General features: G+C 40.4%; 1 protein-coding gene across 1 annotated transcript in view; it reads left to right on the forward strand.

Annotated features, from left to right (window-relative positions):
- Positions 1-4,645: 4,645 nt before the first annotated feature.
- The window catches only part of cdkl5 (cyclin-dependent kinase-like 5), a 60,168-nt gene continuing 46,677 nt past the window's right edge, over positions 4,646-18,136 (forward strand). Inside the window, exons 1-3 of the mRNA XM_050045960.1 lie at positions 4,646-4,925; positions 8,154-8,518; positions 12,633-12,667. Coding sequence (XP_049901917.1) covers positions 8,482-8,518; positions 12,633-12,667 — 72 coding nt within the window. The 5' untranslated portion in view covers positions 4,646-4,925; positions 8,154-8,481. The remainder of the gene's footprint in view (positions 4,926-8,153; positions 8,519-12,632; positions 12,668-18,136) is intronic.

Consider the following 18,136-nt stretch of genomic DNA (forward strand, 5'->3'; position numbering starts at 1 on the left):
AAAAAAAGTACATTACATACTAACAACATAAATAAATTGATGTACAGCAAAGAAAGTCACTGCAAAATAAGTATATTCAAGAGCAAAGTTGCAGTAATACTATTAACTGTAGTTGAAATATATCCAGTGATGCATGATGCCCAGTTTAGTGGACAGATGATTAACTGTAATTTCCTCCCAACATAAAATCAATACTTGGAAAATTTAACAGCTGTATTACTCCTAAGATATCACTTGATGTGACCAGATTTAATTTACCTTCCAGGGTCTCCTATTATAGAAGGACTGGTAAGATGTTCGTGAGCTGCACAGCATTTCTCTCTTTCCGTCGGCCATCTTGGATTTGAAAGATTTGTGTTGCACTGACAACACCTGGCCAGTGGGTGGCAGTGTATGACACGATGCATTAGGGTCCACTCCACTGTATGACTTAAATACAACTACAGCACCAAAACCCATGCATATACAAGAAAATGGCTTTAAAATAGCTGTCCACTGAAATGACCACTATGCATGAAAGGGTTAAAATGGATGACATAGCAAATGAGTAAAGTACTAACAAAAATAATCCTACAGAAGTCCTGCATTCATTATTTTACATGTTATCAGCAAGTTGTACTTTAGTATCAAAAGTAAAAAATATTTACATGCAGAATAATTATAGATTATTTTATGAGATGATTATTGTTACATTTACATATAAGCAGCTCATGAAAGTGAAGTTACTTTTAAGTACTTTGTAATCTGTAGTTTGATCTATAACAAGCTGTCATATGTCATAAAATGGTTTGGATTGTGTAACCTAACACTGTGTGTCAGATATGTAGGCCTATTATTTTGTGCATATTTATAGACTATTTTTTTTCTATTATTTGCAAGTTAATTTATTTATTTTTGTACATATATATTTATTTATTTATTTCATTGAACCCATATTTAACTTTTAATTTAGGTTAAAACAAAGTGCTCAAGTTAACTTAAGTCTACTTTACCTCTTCTCAGTCCAGTGTCCTTCTAAAATTAATATATGAACAATGTTGGGGAAGATACTTGAAGGTATAGCTTTTTATGCTAACAATTATTTTACACTGGAAGAGGATGAACTTCAGAAAAGCTTCTCTAAGTCTAGTTTGGTTAACTAAAGCTTCTTTAAAAAAAAGTAGTTCTAACTACTTTGTATACAAAATATATATTTAACACTGTAAATTCATCCATCCAGCCATTTTCAACCTCATATCCAAAGCCAGGTCGCGGGGACAGCAGGCTGAACAAAGTATTCCAGACGTCCCTCTCCTCAGCAATGCATGCTTTCCAGCTCCTCCTGGGGGACCCTGAGGAGTTTCTAGGCCAGACAATATTTGTAATCCCTCCAGCATGTTCTAGGTGTGCCCTGGGGCCTCCTACCAGTGGGACATGCCCGGAGCACCTCAAGTGACCCCTTTCGATGCAAAGGAGCAGCGGCTCCACTACGAGCTCCCTCCGGATGTCTGAACTCCTCACCCTATCTCCAAGGCTGAGTCCAGCCACCCTTCTGAGGAAACTCATTTCAGCCATTTGCATCCGTGACCTGATTCTTTCAGTCACTACCCAGAGCTCATGACCATAGGTGAGGGTTGGGACATAGTTGGTTCAGTTAGTTATTACAGCACCTAATGTCTCCACCTCAGCCGAGGAGAGATGGCAGCATGGTTGCAGAGGTCAGTCCTCTTGCTGCAGAGTTTGTTTGACATTATCTGTCTCATGAACGAAGAATTCACATTGCTGAGAAATGTTGTGACAGGAGAGTCTACCCATACTAAAAAACTCCATGTCAAGCTTGAAATAAAGATCTTCCAAGTTTTCCACGTGTGAGACTGTCACTAACAAAATGTGAAATACTTTCTTTCAAATCTTGATCTGTTAATATTCAGATCTCTCAAATAACAAATGTGGCACACATGTAGGTGAGAGAGTTTTTCTTTGGTGAGGACTCAGACCAAATGTTTCACATTTTATGAGTGCAGCTCTACTGTGGAGTTAAAAATAAATGTCACTCCATATCCATATCCATAAAACCCCACAGTAATGATGAATCAGGCTACACGTCCCATTGTGAAGACTTATCTACTGTACTTTATTACAAATTTATGCACTTGTACCTTAAATATTTTGCCTCTGCTGCACTGCAGATGAAATTACCTCTACATTCATCTTACAGCTACTTTAGCCCATAAGATTTTAAAACACAATAAATGATGAACAGATTGTTTATTTTAACTCCATTTCAACCAGTATTGAAAAGCTGCATCTGTGTTAAAGAATCAGTAATACGATCTAGCATTTGATAGGCCTAACATTATGAAAAGGCTACTTTTAGTTTGAAAGCAGACAACCCGGGTAAATAGGGTAAAACGTCTAACTAACAGATATCACTATGTTTTGTTATCAACATGTGACAGAATTTTTGGCCCTTGCAGAGACTAAAACCCTAAACACTAGGACCAAATGGGAGCAAGACCTAGAATGTGCTTTTGAAGAAAAAGAGGTCATTGGGTTTGAGTTCCCTTGTTCACCTAAACTAGCCTTAGTATAGGCGATATATCTGACATCACTCTTGCCAAAAGAAACAAGGTGCATATCATCAACCTGGCCATGATTGCTTGTAACAAATGTAGAAAACTTCAGATCCTCCCCCATCTCCAGTTGGCTTAGAGAAATCTCCTCATACATGGCATCAGATAAAAGTATGTTTAATCTTAAAAGAAAACCACATCTCTTTGATAAGTGCTGGTCTGCTTTCAGGAGCTATACGGGAAATATTTCTCAGTCTCATGAGGGTCAACAATAAGATCTGTCTATGCACACATGCTATGGTGTAGATGTGTAGTTGATTTTGTACAATTGTAAATGAATTTAATGTATACCTCAGCAATCGTACCCCCTTCCATTTTTTTCTCTTCAGCAGCACCCCCTGTCTTAAAGCAGTGACAACACGGATTGCCAGAATATCTCGTCAATGGCGGGGATAGTGTTAAAAAAACTAAAGTTACACTTCTTTTTTTTATCTTTTAATTTTTCCTCTGAAACCCTATTGATAACCAACCCTGTGATGGGGTTGGTCATCAGAGTGTCTTTGATGGTTAATTACATCTTGTTACAATAAGTTGTAAAAATGAATGTGATACCCATTTCAAGCCAAGACTTTAAGCTTTCATTTTATGTAGAAATGACTATTCCGAAGTCGTCGAAATCCAGCAATTGGGCAGTGACCTGCAGCGTCAGAAACCAACTAAAAAATGTATCCTTTAACGTTAGCATGATACGCGACCGGTTGCCGGTATATGGCGCCTGGTGTCGTCACGGAAACGAGGCAGGACAAGGATGAAAGGTAGGGCGGCGAGGGTCCGAGTAAGGCGGGCGGGAGTGGTGGTGGACGGGTCAAACAAACACTGACTTTCACCCAAGAGAGCAGCGTTTGTGTCCCGTAACTTTCTAAAGCCAAACCCTGTTATTTTTTCCTAAACCTAACCACTTCTTTTGGTTGCCTAAACCCAACCATTTGTGTTTGTTGTTGAGGGAAAAAAAAGTTAATTTGCAATGTTGTACTGACGTGGTGCCTTTATTTTGAAAGATACTGTATGTAAACATTAAATTTCCTGTGAAATTGATGTGTATCTTGAAAGAAGAGAACTTGACACGGTGTCCCAGAACATCAATAACCAAGGCACCCAGGGTACCTTGCACGTCAGAGGTGGACGTGGAAAGCCTATGACCAAGCATGTCAATATATGATGAGGTCAGAGTGATAAAAAGTGTGACAACCAACCCTGGTCTCCCCCAAAATAAACACCTAAATGTTTTTTTGGCAGACATGTTATGGAAGCAAATCCAAAATCTCAACTGACCAGTGCATGAAAAAACTATTTTCCTCTGTAGTGTCTCCATTTGAAATGTTTCTCATAATTATGTATCTTTATAGTTCATACAGTATCTTCAGCCTTCTTGTAATGAAGTGTTTATTTACATTGTGATGTCACAAATGGTCCTTCACTACAAGGATAACAAACAAGAGGTCACCCTCTGAATAGTATAAAGCTGCTTTAAAGCATTATCATTAGGCTCTGACACTCAGTTCTTACAGCTGTATGATGAAGTTGTCTCAGTGAGAACAGTGAGCCAGAAGGATGATGTGGAGGTCAAACACTGAGCACATGATCTCTGGGGAGGAGGTGCAGCATTTAATGTACAAACTAACTGTAACACCTGCTCATTATGAAACAAACCGACCCAGTGTGTGTGCATCCATTGAATTCACACTGATTTCGCCAATTAGTTCAGTCATGAAGGGGAGGTGTAGGTGGGAGACAGTGGAGACGAGCTGCAGGAAGGTTTTTAATCAGTGACACAACATGGATTGACCAAAAGGGGGGCTGATACAGCAGCACCATCACTGACAGCATGAAATCTGTGCGGATTAATATCAAGCATATGCAAAGATTGAACCGATTATGAGCTGGATTGCATTTCCATCCCAAAGTTTTATCTTATCACAGCTCGTACTGGATGTAAAACCACTGCTGGAACGCGCAGACGTCCGTGTTTCTATTGGCTGTCCGCAGCGTCGCTCAGAGGAATGACGCTTTTTTTTGCTGCTATAACCAGCTGATGCTGAAGCTATGAACACGGAGCCTCTGAAGAACTGTTGACGGTACATGGATACCCCGTCATCGGCGTTATGCCTGCGGATTCGGTCTCGTCTCCATCCAGAGATTGAGTGAGTAGGATATTTGATGGTGTCACGACGCACAGGCCCGGGCTCTTTCACCCCCCTGTCTCTCCACATGATGTTTCCTCGTCTTCTCACATCATCATTTTCATGGGCATGATGCTGTGTGCTTCACAGATTGAGCTTTCTCACCTCACACAGCGACACATCACATCTGCAGGTAAAAAGGGGGCTTCGTCGGTGAAATGACGGACGTGCTGCGATGGATTGTTTTTATGGGGTGGGTTTTGGGGTGCGTGAAATGATGTCTAATTATGGGTTTGTGGTTAAACGCTATTTGCGGGTCTTGTTGTGCAACACTGTCGTGAACATGGTCCGTGAACTACGTTATAATGCATGCACTGGTTGCTGTGTAGGCTGAGAAACGCGTGGACAGCGACGGAATGGTGGTGCGCTCCGCAACGCAGCGATGAGAGAGACGCAGTTTCGATGCAGAGAGAACAGCATTACTATCCCCTCTCTCTCTCTCACCTCATATACACACGCGCACACACATACTGTCGTGCACGCGGACGCACGCACCAACCTATTAAATTCACACTCCCAAACTCACTCAATCCCGTGCTTTTCTTTGCATGCACACACCAACAGGCGTTTGTTGCAAGATTAATGCCTCAGCGCGCTCCATCAATATTTTCTGGACTTTCCTGACGTTTGCACCGTATTTCCATTTACCAGCTGTCTGTGTGATGGCTGCAAGGAGAAGCAGCAGCTATCAATAAACCGACTCTGTGTTGAACCCATTTTTTAGGAACATTTTTCCTCGAGTACAGGAAATAATGCATGATGTAGGCTGCTCCAGTCGCAGGCTTTTAGGGTGCATATTTGTCTGTTCAGGCAACATTGAGTATGGATCGAATCACTCCCCTGTGGCAGCACCATATCCTTAAATGACTAGCCATGGATGGCCTCAACATCCACCTTATCACTTCCCTTGGAAAGACTTAGCTGTGTGGAGTGTAGGCTACACTGCATAGGAAAACGCCCACACAGGCACATGAGCCAAATCAACATTAAAGTGTTTTTGCACTGCTGAATAAATCAAGTGTTAAAACAAATGAAGTTGGACTGATACTGTGAGAAGCTCTGATGGTTTCAGTCCAACAGCATTCGCATTACAAAAGAGGCATTTAATAATCGTGGTCAGTATTTGGACGTGTGACAGGAGGAGATCTCAGCCTTTGGATATAATGGTTGAGTGTTTTTCCCCTCCAGGAACAAATTACTTAGCATTGAGTGCGTATGTAGAAGATGCTCATAGAAAAATGGGGGGAAAGCAAACTAGGGGCTGAATATTAGTACACATGAAGAAGTTGTGAGAATGGTAAATCATCAGACATTTCAACCCATTCAGTTCAACATCTTAAATTTGTAAATAAGCAGTGGGCACAATAGAAAGTGCAGCTGAGCTGATGGGAATGCCCATTATTGGCCATGAACCAAAGTGCTGGGCACGATTTTGACCTGACGATGGCCCTAAGAGTAAAAGTCAGGATAAATAAAGTTATTACAATTCATCCTGATGGGCACAGTGTCTGCACCAAATCTCATGGCAGTCCACCCAGCAGGTGTTGGCGGCTCTGTGAGGCTGTACTTTGAGCTAAATGCTAACATCAGCACGCAAACATGCTCACAATGACGATGCTGAACATGCTGATGCTAAGCGGGTGTAGTGTTTACCATGTTCACCATCAGTCTTTAGCGCGCTAGCATGCTAACATTTGCTAATTAGTACTAAACAGGATGGTAACCGAGATCCAGTTTCAGTTGAGAACTCGTTCCAGATTGTTCGATCCATCTGAATCGTGCAGCTCTGAGCTTATAAATTTCTTGTACTGATGCCGGTGTTGTATAAATGTGAATAGTGTTTCCCCCTGTTAATGCATGGCGCCCCCCTTGGTGGTTAGGGGTCAGGGCTAAGGGTTCGGTTCAGGTTTAGGGAGGGGGAAGAACATATCAACAGGGAAACAGTTCTGACAGTTGTGCATTGCAAAACAATGACGTCAAACTCAGTACATCTGTGACAAAACTTGCAACAGCGAGAAGTTATGGCAGAGTTGGAGAAACAGTCCGAGTTGCTGCTTTGTTTTACGAAATAAGATGACAGCAGTTTAATGTCTCTAAAATGACCATTTCAAGTAAGGGTGGAAACACCAACAATATGCGGAAAACTCTGTTTAACAAGGGCTTAAATTCCAGGAATGTCATGCATTAGACACTCTGCGCATGAGTGCCATTGCTTCCTAACTGAGCAGCATGTCCGTTACTGAGGGTAATTATCATATGGTATTTTAACACTGGCACTACGCAGGCAGGCTTAGCAGACATTTTCCTTGAATAAGAAAACCAAAGTGAAAATGAACCAAGTCCAAATATACTCTCATTTTTATCTACACTGTCTTCAGACTCAAAACTAATACAATAATTGCAAAGATGCTGAAAACCTGTGTAGGCCTACTCTTTTTCCCCCACACAGAAGACTGATCAGGAATCAGTAAGGGAATCAATAAATAACTGGACCACTAAGTAGAACCAATAATGTTAATGGTATCAATGAAATTATAGCAATTCCCATCCCACTTAACACAAAGGACAGCTGGGGCTGAAGGGAGTGTCAGTAATATTGCAGGTTTGGTCATAAACAAAAGTATTGGACCACCAAGTTATTGAAAATCATCGTGAGAGAAACATAAATGTTTATACTAAATGTTATGGAGAGAGGAAAAGTCAGAGGATCATCAAAATCAGTAGGATACATCGTCTATAGAGACCATTCATTTCTGACCCAAAGTTGTGCCAATGCATCTTATAGATGACGAGGTATTTTACTAGATATGTGAAAACTCTGATCAGCTATTTTGGCTAGATAAAGGGTTGGTGGTGGGGGGTTAGGAGGGAGTCTTGTACCAGATTTTATGGCAATCCATTCAATAGTTGTCGAGATATTTCACTAGAAAACAACAACGTCACTCACGGTGCTGCTAGAGGAAAAGTCAGGACATCACTCGTAGGATTTATCCTCTGAGAGATGCTCCAATCGACCAACAGCGAACTACAACATTAGTGCAAAGCAGGCATTTATAGTGCTACTAGTCATTACACATTCACTGTAGATTGTCACTCTTGCAGTTTCCTCCAGACTGAATGTATGTCTGACGAGATACGATGAGTGTGTGGAAGTCATGCTTAAGTCATCCATGATTTAAATGTGTCCTCAAGGAAATGCTGCCTTTCTGTACATGCACATGGCCTAGTTAGCCACCATCTGTGCCAAGAATACCACCAGCATGCTACCGCTTGTGCAAGGCATGATGGGAAGTTGGACCTTGGAGTGACCCTCTGACAGCATATTGTAACACCTTGCTTCTCTGTTCTGTCTCTGGTCCAGCAGGTACGACCGTGTGGAGGTTTGGATATAAGCACGAGACGCACAACCTCAAGACATGGAATAAAGGGAGATCGGAGACGAGTGAAACAACCTGAGTCACATCCATAAATAAGAGACAATTAAAAAAAAACACACAAGGCTGGAAGAGAGCTGTGGAGTGAGGAAGAGAGAAGTAGAGGAGGTTGTGAAGATGGGGTGTGGTCAGATGACGTTTCTCCTGGACTCTACAGTTCACTCCGTCAGCCGCTGGTCAAAGCTGGAGTCTCCTCGCTAAAGCCCCGAGCGGCTCATTTCACCTGCTGGAGGAGCCCCCACCCTCGGTGATGTGATGAATAAGTTTGAAGTCCTTGGCATTGTGGGAGAAGGTGGGTGGTTTTTACACAGCAGTTTTTTACTGCATGCTTGTAGAACGTGAGGACTGCATGTACTCGTTGTTAACCTGCATCTCTGATCCTGGTGATCACACGACTGTCCTCTGTGCTGTTTAATGGGGATTTGGATGTTACAGCAGCCTGAGGTGCAGTTCACATCGCACAGCTGAAACCTGCACATCGCAGTTGTCAGGTCTTTTATCTCCAGCACATCCTTGGGATTTTAAAGGGGCTTGTGAGGCTGAGAGGTTGCAGAAGTTTCTCACAGAGCAGCATTCTTCGAGACGGTCCCCACAAGGAAAACAACGGCATTAGTCATTTGTTTACCGTATATTCTCAAATAGTTTCCAGGGCCTTTATTTACCTCAACTGCCAAGAGAACGAGGTCTCCATCTGAAACTTTAGTCCTATATTTTTATATCTTACCATCAGATTTTAGAAAGGAGCCTCCCTGTATCCTGATTAATTTGCTGCTGATGTAAAACATCCGCCGTGTTTACCTTCTTGTCTTGATAGTGTATGTCATCAGTTCATTAACAGTCATGTCGTACTCACCCCTCTGCTGCTTTGAATTTCTCCTCTGTGATAGAAATGCAGTTTTTATTTTCTAGTTATTTCTATTTACTTTCATTTTGACGAAATTTGACACTTCCTGGATTTGTGTTTCGCATTAAAAGCCTTCCAGCAGCTCAGAGGCCGGGATCCATCCCCTTGCTGTTTGGTTTTTTAGCCTGCAGGAAGTGTTGAGTTTCTCGGACTGTGACTAAACCACACTTTGAAAGAGTAAGTCTCTTGAAAGAGAAGCAACTGGAATTCATCAGTGAATTAAAACAATATCTGTGTTTAAAGAGAGACTCAGCTGCTTTCCTAAGTGGTGAGTTTGACATGACTCTGAGTGCTGTGTAAATGCACAAGGTGGCGAACTTACCATATGATCAGAGTGCTATCAGAGCACAGGTTATTCCACACACACACCTTTAAATGTTTGTTACACAGCCATTATTTTTTTCATGTAGGCAGCACCCCTGGCTATTATTTAAGAGTCTGACATTTGAGAATACAGTAAAAGACATAAAAATAACATGTTTATATTGGCCGTGTGAATTAGGACTCTCACCTTAAAGGGGCAAGGAATTATCTCGAGGTCTGAAAACTGAAGCAAGTGTAGGAGCACCTGCGGCCCCGATCAGACAGAGTATGTTTTAGCAGCCTGGGGTCGTCTTTTGTAATTGTTTTCAATAGGAGTGTTTTGGTTACTGCTTTTGCGTTGCTGAGCACATCCCGTTTTACCACTCTATGCACCTTGTGTTTTTGCCGGAGCGTGTTTACTGAATGTCTCGCAGTTTAAAAACCCAGAACAGAAAAAGTGCCACTGGCCTTTTTTCTTCATAGTCCAATCAGATGAATTCAGAGGTGAGCCTTTTGTGGTGGTGGTGATGACAACAAGTAGCATACATGGTTTAACGTTAGCTCACTTTTAACCTCACCCTAAGCAAGCTGCAAGACATCTAACATTTTACTAATTGTAACTAGGCCCGACTTTTGACATCCTGAGTCATCCTAAAATCAGCCTTGAACCAGCCATCATCCAGGTCAAGCTCCTGGACCAGCCTAGGTACTTCCTGTGATTTCTCCTCTCTCTAAGCGTCTCATGTACGAACAGGGAGCTCCGTTTCTCTGTGCCCTACTTGGGAACAACCTCTCATCCTCAATCAGAGCCAGAACAAGTGCCCTCCACCTGTCTATTTTTTATGCAGATTATAAGGTACAGATCTGTGGGTTTGCTTCACGGCAAAATAGTGGTTACGTTAAGGACGGGTGATGCGGTGGTTGCCAAGCAACAATTTAAAAAAAAAAAAAAAAGACACAGTAAGCTCCAAAAAGTGCTCTGGATGATCGAGGATGGCTTCAATGAAAAAAGGCAGTGCAGTGTGCCTCGCGTTTAGCAGGTTGTTCTGGTTGTATGCAAGTCTATGAGAAAATAACCCTACTTCTCACCTGATTTATACCTCAGTAAACATTTTCGTAAGGAGTTTACGGTCTCAGGAGCTAGTTTCACGTCTTCTTTAATACAGCATGATGTTTATTTGGTAAATTATGATCCCATTTAGAGTAAAATAGACAATAAAGCTGAGTTTGCTTTAGGCTATGGCTGCCTTTTGATTGACAAGTCGGGTTCTCAGTCAGATCCACGCCCCGCTCCTCCACAGCTGTAACCTCTTGTCCAAATATGGTCTCTTCTGGCTCCAAAAAAAACAAGATGGAGACGGCCAAAATCCCAAACTTGGGGCTTCAAAACGGTAGTCCATAAACCAGTCGGTAATCTCACTGTGGCTATTACAACTTCTTTTATACAGTCTATGATCAGAAGCAAAGGTGGATGTAGATTCAGACCTTGCAGGGAGGAGGTCAAGGTGGGTGGTTTGGTTAAAAAAAGTGTTTGACTTCAACATGACAGACCGCTGCTCATTTCACATTTTGAGCAAACAGCCAGTGCTTTTTTCTTTTAATCCTAACAATGATCTTTATCTAACCACAACCAAATATATCTGCTTAAATGTAACTAAACATTAACTCATAGCAGTGGCAATTTACAGGCTGTTTTGATTGGCAATGACAAATTACGTAACTGATCGTTTAGTTTGGAGGAATTGTTGGGTCCTTCAGCTGATCTGGAAATATGAAATAACAATATTTGAAGATACACATTTGTTTTTTATTAGGTTTATACCGATATGTTTTCAGACTCTGTGAATCTTTAGAATACTTTTAAGGCATAAACAAATTTAACATATAGTGAAATTCAATATTTCCAGACTATGAGTGACACTTTTAACCTTTCAGAAAATATCTAAAATAAGCCTTGGTTATATGCACAAGTTTTTTTGTTCGCGTCTGTGTGTTTGCAGAAGAATAAAAACGCTGGATTGCTCTTGCACCAGTGACGACATTGATGGCTGGTCAGAAAATGAAATAAATGAGGATGAGATTTTAAGTCTAGTTGTGAATGACTCTTGAGTATTCCACGCGCAGATCTTTCACACATCAAACCAGGCAGGAATGATTTCTTTCAGTCAGCAGCGTCATTTGTAGCTCATTTCAGTGAGCTGGACTGACATGCATCCCCGGCTTCACTCTAATTTGATAAGACAGGGTAACCGAGTGTTTATTGTTCTGTTGATAATTCTCACTAACTGTGATCTACATCAGTGCTTGTCAGGACGCATTAATCATAAAGTTAGACACACAAAGAACTGCAATGAAATGATCAGACATTTAAAGCCACAGCAACTACATTTTTACTCATTTAAAAGTCTGTAGAATTTGTTGGTACTAATTTTCAGGCGATTATAAACTAAAGAAAACATACTTACTGTATTACATTCAATTTATGCCAGTGTACCCCCCTCAGTCCTGCACATTAATCTTTTCAAGGCAATCATTTTTACCACTGTAAATTAGCATTTTAAAGCTTTCTTTTAATAATATTGTCAGTGTTTCTCAACACAGAAACAGTGCAGTCTCCTGGATAATTTTAACTGTTGTTTTATTCATGTGGGACAATTTGTTTGTTCTTGCCTCGTTCCCCAGTCGAATTAAACATTTAAACTGGAACAGGCACAACTGGGAGTTATTACGTTGCATGTGCGATTTGAATGGCGACAAAAGGCAATTTGGAAAGAAAATTATTAACTCCAACCAATGCAAGTCTGACTTACAGGCGCAGACCTGACATCTGAAATATGGATGATCTACCGAACAGAACACGACGTGCTTAGCAAATAGAAAGCTATAGAGACACTGTGTGTGTGTGTGTGTGTGTGTGTGTGTGTGTGTGTGTGTGTGTGTGTGTGTGTGTGTGTGTGTGTGTGTGTAAGCTGTCAAAGGTATAGTGTGTGTAGAGTGTGTGGGAGAGTACGTATACCTCCGCCTCACCTATTAACTGTTGTTTCTCTGGTGGTTCTCACCTACTGTACTTGTTTTCTATGAACATGTTTGTTTGAGGTTTAGGAGGCCAGAACATTAATTAAGATGTTGAAGTTTAAGCAAACGTCTCAGTCTCATCTTTTATTGATCTTTTGTCTCTTTCTCTCTGTTTCACGTTCAGGAGCATATGGAGTGGTGCTTAAGTGCAGGCATAAGGTAAGACAGCATTTCTCGTTGTTGTAGGTCTCACTGTCATTTGTATGAAAATATTTTTGGTTTGCATTATTATTTCTTTGTATTTTGGGATTTTGAAGTCAGACAATGATAAAGAATCAAATGTTAATATGTAGACAGTGAAACTAGAGTTGCAATTGAAAGAAAATTGATCTTCATCTATTTTGATCATTGATTATTTGAGCCATTTTTCAAGCTGAAATGCCAAATAAGTGCCAGTTCTTCTATCTTATCATATATGAGGCTTGCTGCTTGATTTTGTTTTAGGACTGTTGGTCGGATAAAACCATAGCCTGTATAAACAGAGGACATAGCCTCCATGATGTCACCCATTGGTTTGTAGACTGTTTTAAAGCCAGGAGATCATTTCAGCTGTCACAATGTTGGATTTTTGAAACCCACAGTGATCATATTTGGACAAGAGGATGGAGATAACCCTTACGCTAGCTGCTTGCTTGGTTAGCATGGTTCATCCCAGACAATATTTGTAAGTGGGGTCAATATGGGTTGTCAGTGGGCTGAAAATGGACCCTATCTTGGACTGTCCACGGTCTACCTATTGGCCACATGCCAGTTGCCCACATAGGTTATAGTAAGACTTCCTGAGTACCAAGTGCCAAAAATGGGCATCTTATCTGGGTAAACCCACCTATTTGGCCAATTGACATGTGGCAAATATGGAACCCTTGGACAGTCCCATATAAGGCTCATTTTTACACCCAATTATTACCTATATGGGCCCTGTATACAAATGTTGGCTGGGATACTGTTAACTAATAATGCTAATGATAATTTTTGCTAACAAAAAAAAAACAGGCTTAAAACTATTGAAACAAAATGTACTTACCTGAAAAACTGAATATCCGACTCTTCAGAAAGGTAGTAAATACGGATGACACGCAAGAGGGCTGATTTGCTTCTTCTTCTTTTAATTCAATTTTCATTGGAAACGATTCAAACATGGCGTTTCGCACATGGGTTCATCAGGTTTGCTAGACAATATAATGCAGTTGTTTTAACAATGCTGCAGCTGCATTGGATCCAATGAGCAGCAGAGTGGGCTGAGTAGACTACATATATGGTCATGTCTACATGCCCATCATTTGCAAATACCACATACCATATAACAAAACAATAAGACATACTGCATTACATACATACCACAACAGAAAGTTCCCTAGGGGGTCTGTAAGTGAATCTAAACACTAAACAATACTTTTTTGGGCGAACCAAATCGTTACAATTAACCTTTAAGAACTGAAATCACACTAAAGTAGCAACAGCAAGAGCTACGCCTATACTCTGTTAATGTGAGGTTACGTCATGGTCACATTACCATAAACGGAGAAATTTGCTACCAGACTGTAAACATGTTTATTTCTGCTGTAAAGTTGGGCATTTTAACATGGGGGTCTATGGGGACTGAATCGCTTCTGGAGCCAGCCTCAAGTGGCCATTAGAGGAACTGCAGCTTTTGGCACTTTCACGTTGGTTTAATTTTTCAGCCCCGGGGGTTGCTGCTTGGATAAAACAAGAAATTTCAGGGCATTACTTTGTGCTTTGGAAATTTGTCATGTTACAACGTTTCATAAACTAATCGATTAATAGAGAAGCTAATCTGTAGAATAATCTATATGAAAAAATGTGTCAATTTGAACCCTAATTGAAGCAAAACTGGGAGGAGGATGTCTAGTATTTCAGTTTTATCTGGCTTTTGTAGTTAATACAAAAAATAAGTACGAGTAAGAACTTAAAATCTTAGAAAAATGCATTTACAACATAGAAATTTGTATTAACTAACTGAGATATTAGACGACCTCTTTCCTTAATAACTGTCACTATTTAGATTGATTGTTAATGTCATCAGCTATGGTAATTGCTACTGTAATTAGAGGAATAAATATAAAGTTGACAAAAAAATATTTGCTGGTTATAACTCAAAAATTGCAGTCAAACTTTATAATACTTCTGTTCAAAAATCTTGAATACAGGCTGTGAGATACTGTCTACAGTACCCTAATGTCACCAGTTTCATGTGTTGTGCAAACGTCAGTCACGTGGTGCTGACCTACTCTCTCCCATGCTTTATGTATGTCACACTGTATGAATGAATCTGAAAGACTAGCACATAATGTGAGCTCAGCCGGTGGCTCTTCAAAAAAAGAAGGTCTTTAAATTCATGTCATTATTGTGCTTGGTATGCATGAAAGCGAGGCCTGTTGGTGTGACTCATCCAGCAGTGCCTACCATACGTGACTGAATGGTTCTCAGCTCATGTATTGCTGTTGTATCTTCCTCTATTTGCTGTTTCTCTGTAGTCTGTTTATCAAGCAAAGGCAATGTTTGCAACCTGTGGTGTTCTGAGTTGCAAATGTGGAAGTAACTGTGTGATTATTTTAAAAACCTAACTCTGAAAAAAGGTTAAATTAAAGAAAAAAGGAAAAAGGGTAATAATCAACAAAAGCTCTTACGTACTATTTCTTTAGCTTCACTTAACATCACTATTCAAGCTATATTATGTAACACATGCTAAACAGCAGAATGACAGGATGATAATAAATTAAAGTCAAAGTCAGCAAACAGGCTTAGTCAGTTGATATAGCCTCTCGGTCTAAAGTTGGATAACATTAGCCACAATAAGCTTTACTGGTCACTTTTTCAAAAAAGTAAGTTTGAATGACAAAGAATGATCTCATAGGGCTGAACAATTAACTTGATTTAAATTAGGCTACCATTTCAAAGTAATATAATGCAATTTTAAATCAAACTTATCAGAGGGTTGAAAACACCTGGCCCTGTGGGCTTCACATGACCAACACATTTACACTCCGACCTCGTCACATATTGACGTGTGGTCATTGACCTTCCACATCCAGATACGATGTGCAAGGTATGTGTTGACGTTCTGTGACGCTGTGTCAAGTTCTGCCTGTTATATGCATTGTCTTCTTTCAAAATACACTTCTGTTTTCACGGGAAATTTACTGTTAACATACAGTCTCTTTCCAAATAAACGTACTATGTCAGTACAACAACGCAAATTGACGTTTTTTTCCTCCTCCAACAATACACGCACGTGTTGCTGGAGGAGGATTTGGCTTTATAATCTTACTGGACGCTAACACTGCTCTCCTGTGTGATGTCGTTTGTTGGACCCATCCACCATCACTCCCACCCACCCTACGACTTTCTCCGCCTCAACTTTCGTTCTTGTCCCATCGCATTTTCCCATGACGCCCCTGAACTGCATTAAACTATAACGACGACCAGCCGCATATCATGCTGATGTTAAAGGACACCTTTTTTGTCAGTGTCTGACACCGCAATTCACTGCCCAAGCGCCGGATTTTGACGACTTCGGAGTGAGAATGGGTTGTCTCTTATCAAAATAAAATTCCAAGGTTTACTTAATTGTTAGGTTTGCTTCCTTAGATTTAGGCAACAAAAGTATGTGATTAGGTTGAGATCTTGATACAAAAAGATCATGGTATGTTTGTTTCTAACTTAACATTATGTCACATATGTCACATACAAACTATATAGAAACAATCTTAAAGGCTTAAAACATCTTTGAAGTTTGGAACTTTTGTCTCCCCTCTCGGCAGTGAGAGTAGTTACATAAACACTGTTGCTGTTTATTTAGATTTTAATTTAAACCTTTCTCCAAATGCCGAGTTTCTTTTTAATCTAAAGCTTCCACTCCAAACATTTTCCTTCAATGCTTCTTAGTTTTTTCCTCCATTGCTTCTGCCATACTCCTAGCTGCCGCTCCATTGCTGTGGTCTCTCCCCACTTCCTTTTTTGTACAAAACCTTATTTCAGACTGTCAGCATAGTATCAAAAGAAGACATCAGCGTCACATAAATACAGATGAAGCACTGAGAAAACAACAGGAAACAATAGGACAGTGCCAAACAGAGGAAGACAACAAAATCAAAACCAATTTACAGTATATAAACACATAATTTCTCCCTCCTTTAGCTCTGGCTTGTTCTTGTATAGTACGTCACCTCCGATGTGCCCGTGCTGGAAAGTCACCACAGACACCAGACACCAAAACTCCAGTATACTATACAGAGAGCATTAGTCTTAATCAGCATTGTGTAAACTCATTTGGCAGCACCGGATGTTCATATGTAAAAGTCGTGCAGTCTAGCTTTAAATCCATCAACAGCCATGAATGAAACACCAAACTGATGTGGTGGCTTAATCAGACAGAAATGGGGTTAATGGCAGATTACTGCAACTATTATTAGCACCTGCATTCAAGGCTTCATTAATAAAGTGATGTCGAGTTTAATCTGAATTAAAGAAGCAGGTACTGTGAAGGTGACCCTTAAACAGTCAGTCATGCAACCTTTTTCATAAGCTACCACATGACGTTACAACATCATCATCATATGACACATTATGAAACTAATTAAAAAAAAAACTTTTAAAGATTGTAAAATCAGAAATTTATTAGATCAACTTCATGACACCACAGATGCCACCGGTAAAAGGGAATCGCAGGCAAAACGTCCAATCAAGACGTCCCTTTATGGTTCATGAATAGTTCCAAATGAAAGTTGTGCCAATGACCTGGACGTTACCTGACCTTTAGCTAGATGTCCTTCCTCGGTGTCCCAGCAACATCAAAATATGATGTTAACACGAAAGATCCTATTCAGCTGCTCTACTAAAGTTTATGTGCACAGTGCGCATTTCCATTTAGTATCTTTATCCTAAAAACTGAAAATAATGAGCTAACACTGACTTATAGAGGGCAGCACGGTGGTGCCGTGGTTAGCATTGTTGCCTCACAGCAAGAGGGTTCCTGGTTCGAACCCTGGGTGGGCAGAGTTTGCATATATAGTGTGTCAGCGTGGGTTTTCTCTGGGTTCTCCGACTTCCTCCCACAGTCCAAGGCTAGGTTATCTGGTGACTCTAAATTGGCCTTAGGTGTGAATGGTTGTCTGTCTCTCACCTCTTGCCCAATTTCAGCTGGGATAGGCTGCAGCCCCCCCACAGCCCCCAACAGGATAAGCGGTTATGGAAAATGAATGAATGAGTCACACATGACACAAACCCTGGACTGCTGCGTAAAAGTCCTGTGCTTCCACAACTTTCTCCCTAAGTGAACTTTGTCGCTCTTTATACAACGTCACTTGACTTTCTAGGAGGGTTTTTTTTTGTAAGATTAACACTAAATATGACCTTAATATCTTAATATGTTATTTAATCTAATATGATCTTAATAGGAGACAATATAAAATGTAATATTTACCTACAGTGGCCCTAATGGCCCATTGCTTAAAATAGATTTCTCACTTGTGGAAATACTTTCACTTTTCTAAACCGAATCATTCTGAGCCACACTGAGCCACATGTTCTGTAGTAAAAATTCATCTAAGTGGAACATGTTCTGCTTTGACTACATAGAATTACATATTTTTTAGTCTAATTTTGTAT

This window comes from Epinephelus moara, chromosome 1 (genome assembly GCF_006386435.1).
Source record: "Epinephelus moara isolate mb chromosome 1, YSFRI_EMoa_1.0, whole genome shotgun sequence".
In the NCBI taxonomy this organism is placed as follows: Eukaryota; Metazoa; Chordata; class Actinopteri; order Perciformes; family Serranidae; genus Epinephelus; species Epinephelus moara.